This window comes from Pleuronectes platessa, chromosome 14 (assembly GCF_947347685.1).
Source record: "Pleuronectes platessa chromosome 14, fPlePla1.1, whole genome shotgun sequence".
In the NCBI taxonomy this organism is placed as follows: Eukaryota; Metazoa; Chordata; class Actinopteri; order Pleuronectiformes; family Pleuronectidae; genus Pleuronectes; species Pleuronectes platessa.
Window position 1 is genome coordinate 6,125,850 of NC_070639.1, and position 15,953 is coordinate 6,141,802.

Below are 15,953 nucleotides of genomic sequence, written 5' to 3' on the forward strand. Positions count from 1 at the left end.
GTTTGAGCGCAGACTGTAAGAAGCAACACTTTTCTGTGTGATTAAATTACAAATATATGATGGCAGTAGCCCAAGCATGGCCTTATAAATAAAAGTACACCAATGTCCCAGCCTCCTGGTGGACAAAGAGGGCCAACCCACTCGAGAATACAATTCACAGTGATGGGTCAGGGCTCTACAGTTAGTAATAAACCTCAGAGAAGCATGGTAAACAGCATCAATCTTACTTAGACATTTAGCTGAGGCATTCATATAAATCAAATCTCCATAATCTAAACTGGATAAAAACGTTTCAGTGACAAGCCGCTTTTTCACCTCAAAAGATAAACAAAATTTGTGCCTGAAGAAGAAGCCCAATTTAAGTTTCAATTTCTTCACAAGATTGTCAATGTGGGGTTTGAAGGAAAGGGAGTCATCAATCAAGACACCAAGATATTTATAGATATGAACCACCTCTATGACATTTCCCTCAAGAGTGGACACTGTGGGGACAGTTTGAGGTACTTTCTTAGAGTTTAAAAACAACATTTGTTTAGTTGTTTCAGTGTTGAGGACTAATTTAGTTGCAGGAGTGTGTGCTGGACTACATCAAAAGCTTTATGCAGAGATTCAACAGCTCTAGCAGGAGTTGATCCAAAACAGTAAATAATTGTGTCATCTGCATAAAAATGCATGTTAGCATCTGACACGTTTTTTCCCAAATCATTAATGTACATAATGAACAAGAGGGGTCCTAATATTGAACCCTGTGGCACGCCCTTGTGGACACTCACAAATTCAGAACACAGACCATCATATTTAATACACTGAGTCCTGTTACTCAAATAATCTGTGAACCAGGAAACTACATGATTTGACAAACCCAAGCAAAAAAGCCTATGCTTTAAAACAGCATGGTCCACAGTGTCAAAAGCCTTTGACAGATCAATAAAAAGTGAAGCACAGTGCTGCTTCTTATCAAGAGCAACTAATATATCATTGATCACTTTTGTAGCTGCAGTGATGGTACTGTGTTTTTTCCTGAAGCCTGATTGCAGTTTTGAGAGAAGATCATTAAATGTTAGAAACTCTTTTAACTGATCACACACAATATGCTTACTTTGTGTGTTAATTAACTACAGTTATCACAAGCTACACTCATATGAATAAGACAATGATTTCATGGACTATGGATTATTTTGATATAAAGATTTGTTATTAAAGGGAAAGTTCACTGAAAATTTTAAATGCACTCATTATCTACTCACCACTATGCAGAATGAGGGGTGGGTGAAGTAGTTGAGTCCATAAAACACTTTAGTATTTTCAGGGGTAAACAGAGTTGCAGCAAGCAACACCATAAAATGCCTCCACACTGCTCCTGTGGGGGCATCCAAGGTTTTGTAAGCCCCGGCATTCAATCTTTTAAATGTTGGCTGAACTTAAGTCTTACATAAGGATGTTGAATAACTCCAAATTAAGTGTAATTTGGATTTATGTTGAAACAAACTTTATCATTGTTGAAAGCATCACACAGAATATCTGTTATCCAGGGCAAAATATATATTTTCAAAAATAATCTCAAAAACCCTAATGAATAGACTCAAGACCTTGTCAAACAAATGAGTAAGACTTTATTCATGTTCTCTATTACACAGTTTCTGTTGACTAAATAATGATTTTAATGTTTATTTTCATTTAAATATTTAAAAAGTAATTTGAGCTAAAGCTTGCCAAATAATGAATTTATCACATTATGGGGGTATATTATGGGATCAACTAGAATATTTGGCAAAAAAAGAGGATAGATAGATAGATAGATAGATAGATATATAGATAGATAGATAGATAGAGAGAGAGAGAGAGAGAGAGAGAGAGAGAGAGAGAGAGAGAGATAGATAGATAGATAGATGGATACTTTATTAATCCCGAGGGAAATTCAGATCATTCAGTAGCTTGTACATTTAACACATTTAACACAGCGAGAGAGAGAGAGAGAAAGATGGTTAGAGAGTGAGAGGGATGGATGATGGATGGATAGATAGGAAGATACACACAACAGTCAAACACAAGAGCATATGAATTATAAAAGGTCAAAATGAGTCAAGAATCAGTTCACTGCAGTTAGATGAAAGTCTCGCCACCAGAACTACTACAAATCTGTCACTGTAAAGAAGTATGTGCTAATGGAGGTATTGACAGCACCAATATTTTAAAACAATTAGTCTATAGCAGTGGTTCTCAAAGTGGGGGCGCAATGTCACAGACAAAAAAAAAAAAACGGCCGACGACCTGTCAATGGATAGTGAAAGCTCCCTCAGTCGTGAAATGCTAGGGGCTGGACTGACACAAACAAATCAAATACTGTTTTGTTCCTGATCCACCAATCAAAAGAGGAGTGTTATCATTTGAACACGAGTTGCACGTAAGCTTCCGAGTATAAAAGTAACTGCAGGCATGGTCAGCGCTCACCCTCACTGAGACGACACCCTGCAGAGTTTGTGCGATTGCTCTTGTTTCCTCTATAATTCAGATATTCATTGCTTTATAAACAGTCTTTTTAAAGACTCACTCCTTCCTTGGTAATACCTTCCTGCACTTGTAGCAGGCCTATTCGTATCCTAATCTATGGAGTAATTTGCTCCACAGTCTTTTTTAGAAAGCTCATAGCCCCAAGAGCTAGCCTTCTAGCTAGCTAACTTTTTCCAACTGCATATAGCCCTTTTCTCCTTAACACCTACCTTTACATCTTCAATCGTCCACCGTGTTGCAACAAATAAAACACCAGCACTTGAATACTATTCTGTACTGTCCCTGTCTACATTGTGTACTGTTCCTTTTGTTAGGAACCATTGCCTAGCACAGCCTTATTCATTATTCATGTGCAAGTTGCTCACAGCCACACAAACACACTCACAAGACCATGCCATTGCAATTAGAACTTTATTAACATCACACACACTGTTTCAGCAAGCAAACACAACTATGGACAAGTTTCTGATTCGTAAAAGTCAGGCAACCGATGCACCAGTTGCGAAGAAGCCAAAGCTTCGCAAGTATTACGAGAGCTATTTGCAGTTTGGTTTCACCGTCACTGGCACGACTGAGCAACGTCCTCAGTGTGTTTTGTGTGCCGAGGTGCTGGCATATGACAGCATGAAGCCATGCAAATTAAAAAGGCACCTCGACACCAAACACCCCGACTTAAAAGAGAAGCCTGTGGACTTCTTTAAAAGGTAAACGTGATGGCCTCCAGAAACAACAATCCACCATCTCCAAGCATAGGACTGTCTCCAAGCTATCTATCTATCTATATATTGTGGTGTAGTCAAAAACACACAATACTGCACTCCTCCTCTCTCAAAGAAAAATAAATGTAAAGATGACTCAATTGGGACTAAAATTGGGACTAGAATACACAGGATTTATTTTTCATTTTGTGACTTTAACAACAACGGATGAATGATACTTAATGAACGAACCCCTCTGGGATGTGCAGAGGAGGACCTCTCTGGTTTTCTAGGGGAAGGAAGAACTCCCAAAGGACACATGACATCTGTTGTGCTTTCCTTCCATAGTGACCAGCATCACCAGGCAGTGTGCATGTTCAAACCTGGTTTGTTGTTAGGTGAACCACACAGTGCTGCCTTATGCATTTCATCTTGATTGTCTGAATTATTGTCCAAGAAAGTGCGACACTCATGCAGGAGGGAACAAGATCAAGAGTAACATTCATCCTCATCTAGAAGCATGTGTTAGTCTAATGCTAAACTTTGGAGAATGGAGAAAACAGGTGAGGTTAATGTCAGCGGTAACAAATGGCTGAGACTCGTCCGGTGGCATCAAGGGAAGAAAGTGAACGAGGAAGGAGAAGATGGAGCCAGAGATGAAGGGAAACATAACATCGCTCTGGATCTGAAGTTGAAAGTTAAGTGAGTAACTAAGAATTGGATCGATATAGTTGCAAAAAATATACATTTTTTAAAACACAGAACAGTATTTTAAAACTTTAAATAAATGTCCCAACTAATTCAATCTACTTGAACGCTTCCCTTTTTTCATAATTAGAACATTTCATCAATTGTATAATCATAGGCTTTTACTACATATCACATGACATGACTACAGTATATGTGAAAATTAATACTCTCATTGTTACCACAGGCTTTGTCAGGTAAAAGAACGCTCAGAACTAATCTTTGTTGATATTCATTCCACTGAGGTATTTGCAATATTCTATAGATTGAAACATATATATACATAGGGTTTCATTTGCAATTTTTGCTCAATTTAAATAATTTATTGTGATGTGAGTAATGAAACATTCTATATCTGTATATATTTTGTATCTCAATATGTACATTTTCCTTGGGTGTGACAGATGAAGTTCTCTTCTGTAAGTGCTGTTCCTTCTCTCCTCTTATTCTTTGCAGTTGGAGAGAGTTGGCGGTTGATCCGGCAGAAAAGTTTTATTATGTCTGGCTACAGGTCATGATCTTCCCTATTGTCTACAACTGGGTGATCATTATTTTGAGGTAAAAGCATGGGGTGTGGTATATATCATATATCTATGCATGCTGCCTATAATTTGTTAAAACTCTCTTGGCTTTTTCAGAACATGCTTCACAGGTATTGCAACGAGCTACCTGCCTGTGTGGCTTACACTGGACTATCTGTCAGACCTCATGTATATTGTTGACATGGTCATCACTGTTCACACAGGTAAATATTAATTTTCAATGGGATATTTGAAATATAACAGAACTTCAAATAGAGATCAGGTACATTTAGTATTCTTGAAAAGTTAGAACCAATCTAAACTTTGAAAAAGTAATTCCAGTGTATGAGTGTATGAAGTGTGCTGTGGGCCTTACTAAGTCTTGATCTCCCCACTCTAGGTTTCTTGGATCAGGGTATCCTGATAATAGATCTAAATCAACTGAAGAAGCGATACCTGCACTCAAAACATTTCTTGAGAGACTTGATTTCCGTGCTGCCCACTGACTTTCTCTACTTTCTCTTTGGCATCCAAACACCAATGGTGAGGATCAACCGCCTTCTGCGCATGCCACGACTCAACGAGGCCTTGGATCGCATGGAGACAAGAACCTCCTACCCCAACACCTTTCGTATCACCAAGCTCATGAGCTACATCTTTGTATTGATCCACTGGAATGCCTGTCTCTACTTTGCACTTTCCAACTACATTGGTTTCGGAAGTGACCGTTGGGTCTACCCAAACATCTCCAATGCAGAGTTTGCCTCCATGCGCCGTCAATACTTTTACTGCTTTTGGTTCTCTGCCCAGATTTTCACCACAGTAGGAGACACCCCCCTGCCGAAAAGGGAAGAGGAGTACTTGTTTATGATTGCAGACCTGCTCATTGCTGTGCTGGTATTTGCATCCATTGTTGGCAACGTTGGTAATGTCATCTCAAGCCTACGAGACCGAGATAATGTATTTTTCCCCAACCATGAGCTGGTAAGTTGTTCCATTTTTTTCTGACAGTCTTATTATATTATGACATAAAAAATGTAATATATTGGAGATGGATGATTGATGAATAACACAATTTAATTTCAGGTGAAGGCATACCTACGTAGCCATCACATTAGCAAGGAACTTCGTCAGCGTATCGACAACTGGTACCAGCATCTGCACATCAACAAGAAGATCATGCGAGAGAATGAAATCCTGCAGCAGCTGCCTGTGCACCTGAGAACAGAGATCGCTGTCAGCGTTCACCTTTCCACGCTTTCCAAAGTCACCATCTTCAAGAGTTGTGAGAAAAGTCTGCTGGAGGAGCTGGTGCTTAAGCTAACACCTCAGGTCAGGGAAAAGTTGGCTCTAACGTAAAAAATAATTGTTCAGGGATATATACTTTTATAATGCCTCTCTCACGCAGGTGTTCAGTCCAGGAGAATATGTCTGCAGAAAAGGAGATGTGGGCCATGAGATGTACATCATCAGAGAGGGAAAACTTGCAGTTGTAGCAGATGATGGGGTCACCGAGTTCGCTGTGCTGACTGAAGGAAATTTTTTCGGAGAAATTAGTATCCTCAACATCAAAGGTAAGTCAAGTACAATTTCTTGTACATGGTCATACAACAATTATTAATTAATGTAGGAGGTAAACAGACCTACAACAGTGCTAAAAATGCAGAATATCACAATATTTCAAATGCTTAAGGCAGATAATGAGAGACGGGACATATATTTCTTTGGTGTTTTTGGTCTATGTAATATATATTGAGTACAAATCAAGTGTATAAAGTACCAAGACTAGTGCTTACACTGGTCAGGACTTAACTGGGGACTGTTGACTATGAATGACTATGTGTTTGATTTGCTACAGAACAATCTAGTTAGCTTATTCGTTGCATAAGTAACAATTGAATCAGTCTTTGTTCTAATTTTTTCATTTATTTGTATCTATTTATTTAGATCAATCAGCTACTGTTTACCAAATAGCTGACAAAAACAGCACTGTGAGCAACTATATAAACAACTGTAAGATAAGAATACCTAAATATTACTTCTATAAGCCTCTGTGATTAAAGACAACTGCAATTTCCTTTTAGGTAACAAGTCAGGAAACCGTCGTACTGCCAACATCCGAAGCATCGGCTACTCTGACCTGTTTAGCTTGTCTAAAGAAGATCTAACTGAGGTGTTATCTGAGTTCCCTGCAGCCAAACATCACTTGGAGGAAAAAGGAAGACAGATCCTCACCAAGATGGGCATGTTGGAGGAGAGTGGGGAGGGAGAGCAGCAGGAGGAAGAGAAAGTGGAAACCAAGATAAAAAGGCTTGAGAGCATCTTGGAGGTGTTGCAAACCAAACTAGCTAGACTGATGATGGAACTAGAGTCGAGTAGCCACAAGATGCAGGCCAGGGTTGAGCAGTTGGAGAGGGAGGTGGCAGTGCTGGAGACTCAGCTGCCAGAAGATGGGGAAGAGGCAGAAATAGCAGAGGGAAGAGGTGAAGGGGTGGGAAAGGAGGTTGAGTGGGAGCGAGAAGAGGCAGAAGGTGAGGAAGAGGAGGGTTCAGATCCAAAGGTGAAAAAGCAGCAACAGACAGAAGATAGTAATGATGTGACCAAGGAGGGGGACAGAGAGAGCACGAAAAGCACAAAAGAAAATGTAGAGAGGCTTGTTGAGGGAGATAAATCTGGGCTTAAGGACCCAGATGACAAGGAAAAGAAAAAACACGATGATGGAGACAAAACCAGAGAAAAGGGATATGATAGACCTGGGAAAGGAGATGGAGCTGAGATCAGACCTGAAGAGGAGCAAGAGGATAAAAGCAGAGAAGGAGAATCTGAAGTGGGTAGAGAAAAGACTGGAGAAGAAAAAAGAGGAAAGGGGCCGAAAGATTAAGAGTAGAACAAATTAGTCTAAAATCAAAACAACTGAAAAGGAGAATGAAGTGTAAATATGTATTTTTGTTCGATTTCTATGAATACAAATGTTGAAAACCTCAACATATTTTTGCAGTATAACCTGTACCCATAGATGGCATCATTGTACCCTAGTGCAGAGAAACTGTACTAGATTGGAATCAGAAACGAGAGATGATGTCAGTATAATACATTTATATCCATACATGTAGGAGAGGTACACAAACATTCAAAAAGTATTTTAACGCATCTTTCTCTGAGGTAAATCAATCTGCACGCAACAAAACTATTTCACAAATCTCCTCCACAGTCACATTCCTGAGCAAAGGCCTAATCCTTGAGTCAGATGATGTCACATTTACCGTCGAGAACACACAACTAAAGGTGCATCAGTATAGTATTCACTCTATCTCTCCTCCTTGGGTTGGATGGTTGGTTTGGTTAGATTTGGGTTGTTAGGGTATTTGGTTTAGTTAAATCTCAACATGATCACACGTCCATAAACCACATACTTTACTGATAACCAAAGTACAAATTACTTAATGATTTAATTTACTTAATTCAATGTCATGGACTACACCACGACAGTGTAAGGTTTGAATCTTTTAATAAAATCCCGGCTGTATTAGATTTTGAGGATGGATAAATGGATGTAAAGGGCAAGGATGAATATAAATGAAGGACGTCTCTGTCAGGCTGGGGAGGATATGCGATGAACTAGGGCCTAGGTTCTAGGCCGATGGAGACTCATTGTAGGGGTTCCATCTCAAGCTCTTTTCCACCGAACTGGTGTCGGACCCCCCAGGACCTAGGTAGAGCATGTGAGAAATATGTGCCAGATTTAGTTGGAAGGGATGCAAGTAGGGATGGGGATGTAGGTAGGGGAGGATGAAGGGATGTAGGTAGTGATTAGGATGTAGTAGGGGAGGCGGAAGGGATGTATGGAAGGGTGGGTGGGTTTGAGAGATCTGAGGCAAACGGAGCAGGATGTGTTGACTAGTATAAGAAGGGTAGATGGGAAATTAGAGGAGTGGTCAAGGCGCGGTCCCCCTCCCGAGCCTAAGTTAAATTATTAACTTCATATAAATTAAATGTTTGACTTTATAATGTCACATGTGATCTCCATGTGTGTCGTCTGGAACAACAAAGAGAGAAAGGAAAGACCTGCTGATCTCAGAAAGTCCTGAAGATATGATGTGGAATACATTTTTTTTTCTAAATATCTCTTTTGGTTATTTTCTTAATGCACCCAGATCCAGTTCCTTTATGTCTCACGTGACACTGTGATCTGCGTGAGAAAAACATTTTTTACATAAATTATCAGGTTCCAGTGTAAAACACCGATCCAACTTGCAGGAAGCTGACCTGCCAGAAGACTTTCTTGCCTACATGTGTATTCAATTTAACAGACTCCACAGATTTTTGAGGAAAATCTTTTCTCAAAGGATGCTGAGAAACTAGTCCATGCTTTCTTTACCTAGACTGGATGTTGTGATTCTTTATCACCAATATGCTCCAGGAAATCTGTGAAAAGCCTCCAGTTGGTCCAAAATGCTGTAGCAGAGTGCTGACAGCAACTAGAAGAACAGACAATTTTACTCCAAGCTTCTGCAGTGGCTGCCTGTAAAAGTCAGCATAGAATTCAACATCCTGCTCCTTACTTACAAGCCCTTAACAATCAAACCCTTCATACATTAAAGAGCTCATAGCACCGTATTGTCCCAATAGATCACTTTGTTCCCTAAATACTCTTATGGCTCCGTCTGTAAGAGTAGAATGGGAGGTAGAGCCTTTAGCTGTAGGCTCCTCTCGGAAGGCTGACACCATCTCTACATTTAAGGTTAGACCTAAACTGTTCCTGTTTGATAAAGCTTATAGAAAACATCAGAAAACTGTCTTTAATCATCATGTGTCCCCTACTATACTGTTTGTTGTACTTACCACGTTTTAACCTCTGTAATTCTGTAGGCCAAAGTAACGGAATGCAAATTTGAACTGGAAACATAAAACACGGAATTCTGATTGTTGGGAAATAAAAGCTTCCAAAAAAAGTGTTTTGCTTTGATCGTCTGATTATTCAGAAGAGGCATTCACATACTCACTGTACAGGCTGATTGACTGTAAGGATATAAAAGTGAGACATTTTTATGAACCAACGAGACCGGACACATTTTGATGATAATTGATCCAAGCCATTGGTTGAATTTAGCTGATGTCCATCTTCCTGCAATGATTGACTCCTGTGCTATCACTAAGGGGGTTAGGGGTTGTACAAGAAGATGACTCCAGTGCTATCACTAAACAGTCATTCTCTTGTGCAGCAGGGTAATGGCGTTTGAAACAAATTGCCATTTTTCCGTTGTGTAAAAACTGTACAATGTACCTGCTCTTTCCACAAATATCTGTCACAGTCGTGTACCTCCTCACATAAAGTGGTTGCTAGCTGGGTTTCAAGTTTAATTTGTCATATGCAGTTAACACAGGGTCAACAGTGCAATGAAAGGTTTCGGACAAGAAGAAACCTTTCAGCTCAGCAGTGCAATAGTAAACGCATAGTTGGGTGGGGTTTCAACCTGGCTGCCATGTGGTTAAAGTCACGGCTTTTCTTACCTACAGTGCCTTGCATAAGTATTCACCCCCCTTGGACTTTTTCCCATTATGTACTGTTACTAACTGGAATTCAAATAGACTTAAATAAACTTTTTCCCGTTTGATCAACAAAACATGCATAGTACTTTGGAGGTGCAAAATAAATTTTATTGTGACACAAACAATAATGAGAACAAAAAAAGTTGACATCTGTTGGGTGCATAAGTATTCACCCCCCTGTGTCAATACTTGGTAGAACCCCCTTTCGCTGCAATTACAGCTGCAAGTCTTTTGGGGTATGTCTCTACCAGCTTTGCACATCTAGAGATGGAAAGGTTTGTCCATTCTTCTTGGCAAAAAAGATGAAGCTCAGTCAGATTGGATGGAGACCGTCTGTGAACCGCAATCTTCAAGTCTTGCCATAGATTCTCTATTGGATTGAGGTCTGGGCTTTGACTGGGCCATTTTAAGACATTAACATTCTTTAATCCAAACCATTCCTTTGTAGCTCCGGCTGTATGTTTAGGGTCATTGTCCTGCTGGAAGATGAACCTCCGCCCCAGTCTCAAGTCTTTTGCAGACTGCATCAGATTTTCTTCAAGGATTTCCCTGTACTTGGCTCCATCCATCTTTCCCTCTATTCTGACCAGTTTCCCTGTACCTGCTGAAGAGAAGCATCCCCACAGCATGATGCTACCACCACCATGTTTCACTGTTGGGATGGTGTGCTCAGGGTGATGGGCAGTGTTGGGTTTTCGCCACACATAGCGTTTTGCATTGAGGCCAAAAAGTTCAATTTTGGTCTCATCTGACCAGAGCACCTTCGTCCACATGTTTGCTGTGTCTCCCACATGGCTTCTGGCAAACTCCAAACGGGATTTTTTATGGATCCCTTTCAACAATGGCTTTCTTCTTGCCACTCTTCCATAAAGGCCAGATTTGTGGAGTAGACGACTAATAGTTGTCCTGTGCACAGATTCTCCCACCTCAGCTGTGGATCTCTGCAACTCCTCCAGAGTAACCATGGGCCTCCTGGTTGCTTCTCTGATTAATTTTCTCCTTGTCCGACTCTTCAGTTTGGGTGGACGGCCTCCTCTTGGTAGGTTTGCGGTTGTGCCATATTCTTTCCATTTTCTTATGATGGATTTTATGGTGCTCAGAGAGATGTTCAAAGCTCTGGATATTTTTTTATAACCTAACCCTGCTTCATATTTCTCCACAACTTTATCCCTGACCTGTTTGGTGAGCTCCTTGGTCTTCATGATGCTGTTTGTTCAGTAATGATCTCCAACAAACTCTGAGTCCGTCACAGAACAGGTGTATTTATACTGAGATTAAATTGCAGACAGGTGGACCCTATTTACTAATTATGTGACTTGCAAATGTGACTTGTGAATGCAATTGGTCACACCAGATCTTTGTTAGGGGTTTCACAGTAAAGGGGGTGAATACATATGCACTCAACACTTTTCAGATTTTTATTTGTAAATAATTGTGAAATCCATGTAATATTTCCCCCCACTTCCAAATGATGCACTATTTTGTGTTGGTCCATTACATAAACTCACGATGAAATAAATTTTAATCTGTGGTTATACCATGACAAAATGTAGAAAAGTCCAAAGGGGGTGAATACTTATGCAAGGCACTGTATAGCAGAGTGCCGGCTGAGTGCAGCCAGGTAGACCAGGAGGAGGAGCATGTTGGAGGAGTGTTGTCACAGTCCAGTTTGGATCAGCCTCCAAACAGGACACTTCTTAAAAACCAGTACAGGTGAATTAAGGGACAAACACGACCCTATAACAATGTGAGGAGAATATTGTGTTGTGACAGTAACTTGAATCTTTTATTAATGAATTGTATTGATAATTGATTAATCTTTCGATTTTTTAAATTATTATTCAATTATTAATCTGATAAAAGTCAAGCGCTGCATATTATCCTTTCCAGAACTTTATGTGAAAATATACTTTGTCTTCAGGTACAATGCTCTTTCTATGCGTATTACAGATATCAGATACTTCTGTAGGACTATATTTCCCGTTTCATGTACCTACAATTTAATTCTTACTAGTCACAATTCAATATATCTTTAATTCTCCTAAATTTGAGATGCCTTAAATTACATGTGAATTAGTAAGAATTCAATTGTAGATATTTGAAACTAGAGTTAGAGGTAGTAATAATTACAAGTGGTGTAAAGTAACGAATTACATTTACTCACGTTACTGTAATTGAGTAGTTTTTTGTGTACTTTGTAATTTTTTGAGTAGCTTTTGAAATGGGTAATTTTACTTTTACTTAAGTAGATTTTGACTGAAGTATTGTACTTCGCTACATTGGAAATTACAGCCGTTACTGAGTAAAAAAAAAAACAGTTCAAAGGGGCAAGGCAATTCTCACTGCAGTGGTAGATACTGCATAGAGTGGATGACGTTCCCTCACGTGCACGTTCAACATATGAAAACTGATCGTAAAGTTCACTGTTCGCGAAAAATATGCGCGACATGCACAACACTGCACAGGGAGCCACTGCTGAGCGGCTGCAGAGGCGCGGGTGGCCGACCTTGTCTACGGCGAAAGAGCGATTTGTTTACTGCTCCGCCGTTAAAGAGATGTGGACGTCATCACATTAGTTCGGCTATAATATTAGTTCCGCCTCGCATTTTCCCCTCCCGGCCGCGCGCGCACATGTTATGCCACCGCGCAGTTTGAGAATCACTGCTACACAGGGCCGGCCCTAGCCATTTGGTGCTCTATGCAAGCTTCACGCCTGACGGCCCACCCCCCCAGACTGCATTTCTTTTCAAATAAACAAAGATCGCAACGACATGGTGCAAGAATTCGATTTAGACAGCGGAAAACATTCCGTAACGTTTTAGCTAGACTTCAGATAATATGAACGTGTTAACCGTTCAAATTCATTATTTATCATTAAGTTGCGTTCAGTTCAACGTTCTCATACAAATGAACGTCTTCAATGAACGCGTTCTTTTGAACTCGTTCATGAACAACACTGCCTGAAACTCAACACTGGCCTACCCATAGATATATATAAACACTAGATGTCTCGTCCGCGTTGCCAGCCAATGGAGTCGAACGTCCGCACATGGCGGCCATCTTGCCACAGGCAGCTCGCTCACCCATAACATTGTGTTGGTAGTGGAGGATGTACTTTTTAATTAACTATAACTTGCTCAATTTTCAACCGATTTTTAAACGGTTTGGTTTGTTATAAACGCTGGAGATGTAGTTATGACACTGCATACTTATTAATAATTATGTTATGTTCTAAAAAATAGAATAATGTTCTTAAAATAGGTACAAAAATTCCCTCTACAAATGAGATGTATACTTATGAATAATTATAACCATGGGTTTTTATATGGAAATATCATTAAACAGAATAGATAGGGGCAATAAATACACAAATGCACAAGGTTTTTATGTTAAATCAATATATAGGCTACTAAAACTCAACATACAGAATGGCAACATGAGATATATGTATACTTTTATAATAGGAATATTACTAATATAATAAAATAATTTGAATTATCACATGTTTAGTTTAAACAAGTCATAATTCAAATTATTGTATTAAATTAGTAACATTCTTTTTATAAAAGTGACATTTATTTGCAGTAAAAAAAAAAGGTGTAAGAGTTCCATTTACAAATATACATAAAGAAATGCTGCAAGTTGAAAATCCTCACCCTTTACAGAGATGTATACTTATGAATAATTATAACCATGGGTTTTCATATGAAAATAATGAAACAGGACAGATGGGGCCATAAATACACACATGCACAAGATTTTTATGTTAAGTGAATATACAGGCAACTAAAACTCAACATACAGAATGGCAACATGAGACATATGTATACTTTTATAATAGGAATATTACTAATATAATAAAATAATTTGAATTATTACATGTTTAGTTTAAACAAGTAATAATTCAAATTATTGTATTATATTAGTAATATCCTTTTTATAAAAGTGACATTTCTTTGCAGTAAAAAAAAGGTGTAAGATTTCCATTTACAAATATAAATAAAATATAAATGAAAATTCCCACCCTCTCTAGAGAGAACTAGACTACTGTGGAGGTATACAGATGGAGGAAATCAATACAAATCTATAATATTTACTAACCTCTAAAGAGGCTGGTGATATTCGCCTAAAACGCTGATATGATATGATAATGGTGATTCTTAGGTGAGTCGCATCGACTTTGTGAACGTTATTTTTTCTATTTCCGGTCTGACTGAGACGTTGATTGTACCGGCTGTGGTGATCGGATCTTGAAATGGTTTACATCAGTGAAATCAGAAAAATCTTAGCTTTCTAAAGATATGTTGCTTTAGTACCTAGCTGTACGTCTGTAAATAACAATGTTTGATGCTGATCGGTAAAACAGCGCAGGAAACCAAAAGTGTGGTGCAAAGATCAGTTCTGTAAAACCGTGGTAACATTTGGCTAATGCCCTCCACTCCTGAAGTGCTCACTGCAGAGCAGCGTCCTGTCAGAAGCAACAAAACCGTCCCTTCTTAGGGCAACCTCCCACGTCCTCCTCCTCTCTCTGGTTTTGGGAAACCTTAAAAAAAAAGTGAGAAATGTACCCAGATATTTAAATTATTGTCAACATTTTCATTCCGCATTTTCATTTATGTATGTTTATATGTAAATTAAGAATAAGAACCACACTAAAAACAATAAAAAGGTGTCCAAACAATCTAGCAATACTATTATGCCATAGCCCCGCTGTTCCTGTACATACTTCCAATGAGTAACTAACGATTATCCTAAAACTAAATCATAATATTTTAATATCCTACGGGTGAAAGGTGATCCCACGGGTTCTCGTTTTGAGACATCGGCGATTGGAGCATCCGTAGGCGGCACAAAAGTCTGGTATCTTAAGAATCAGAATCAGAATCAGAAAGGATTTATTGCCCAGTAGGTTTACACCTACCTGGAATTTTTCTTTGGTAAAAAAGGTGCATACATTTAACAAAAAAAACAAAAAAAACAAAACAATAAGTACTACAAAAACACAATAAGGACTTCACATAAGAAAGAAATAACTATACATGAAACAAACAAAATAAAATTAATACAAGATGTAAATGCAAAACAGAACAGAATGAGGATGTGCAATATGCAATAAACTGTAGTGTGTGTAAATGTAACACAGAATTGAGGCGTGGGGATAAGAGTCAAAGACAGATGGGGGTCAGTTGCAGCCGGGAAGAAGCTGGTCTTGTCCACTGGCAATAAAGTCAGCAATTTCCTGTATAAATCATAATGCAAGATGTGAAACCTCAGTTAAATCATGTGCAGCTTAAGTTATATTGAAAAGAAAGAACAATTCTGCCTCTCCCATAAATGTAAAATTACTCTGTACTAGCCTAGCCTAGCCTAGCCGTGGTACACAACTAAGCTGCACGATTAAGTCGTTTTTCGGAGAGAAAAGCTGCGATTTCAACATGTTCAAGCATCCAGAATTATAACCACATTAATAACGTTTGTAAGAAACCAAACCATTTGTAAATCCGTCAAGATTTCAGCGAGATAAGAGTATAAGTGTTTGAGCAGATCACTGACCCTACCTCAGGTTCCACAGATCCTTCCAGAAAGCCTGCCTGTGGCAAGATGGCCGCCAGTGATGACGTTCTAGACTCCGCCGGAAGACATCTAGTCTTTATATATATCTATGGGCCTACCTGCCCCTGCCACCTGCGAGCTACTCTTCAGCTGTGCTGGATTGCTGTTCACTGCAAAGCGAGCCCGGATGAGTTCTACTCACCTTGAAAATCAGCTGCTGCTCAAACTCAACAAAAGTTTGTAGACTAGTGCTCTAAAGGTGGACCAAAGTTTAACCAAATGTTTAAATATACAGTGCGACAGTGGCATTTTAACTTTTTATTTTAGCTGTCATGTGGTTCAGGTCTTGACATGTCCTCCCAAAAGTTCTTAA

At 39.2% G+C, this 15,953-nt stretch overlaps 1 protein-coding gene and 1 long non-coding RNA gene across 2 annotated transcripts; one reads left to right on the top strand and one right to left on the bottom strand.

Moving 5' to 3' along the window:
* The first annotated feature begins 3,759 nt into the window (after positions 1–3,759).
* cnga4 (cyclic nucleotide gated channel subunit alpha 4) lies at positions 3,760–7,633 on the top strand. Its single transcript, XM_053440082.1, has 7 exons — positions 3,760–3,911; positions 4,413–4,514; positions 4,595–4,701; positions 4,878–5,461; positions 5,564–5,809; positions 5,886–6,051; positions 6,562–7,633. Exons 1-7 carry the CDS (start codon positions 3,760–3,762, stop codon positions 7,356–7,358), a joined length of 2,154 nt encoding a protein of 717 aa, XP_053296057.1. The 3' UTR covers positions 7,359–7,633.
* A 5,977-nt stretch (positions 7,634–13,610) lies between these two features.
* LOC128456053 (uncharacterized) lies at positions 13,611–15,620 on the bottom strand. The gene is made up of 3 exons (XR_008341784.1): positions 15,586–15,620; positions 14,812–14,891; positions 13,611–14,570 (listed from the first exon to the last, which is right to left on the bottom strand). It is a non-coding gene; the product is annotated as an uncharacterized LOC128456053 (long non-coding RNA).
* Positions 15,621–15,953: the final 333 nt, after the last annotated feature.

Bases quoted from the DNA above. Each gene is read 5' to 3' on its own strand.
- cnga4 (XM_053440082.1), top strand. From the start codon at position 3,760: ATGGAGAAAACAGGTGAGGTTAATGTCAGCGGTAACAAATGGCTGAGA. The intron at 3,912-4,412 runs GTGAGTAACTAA...TATTCTTTGCAG, and splicing joins GATCTGAAGTTGAAAGTTAA to TTGGAGAGAGTTGGCGGTTG. The intron at 5,810-5,885 runs GTCAGGGAAAAG...TCTCTCACGCAG, and splicing joins TGCTTAAGCTAACACCTCAG to GTGTTCAGTCCAGGAGAATA.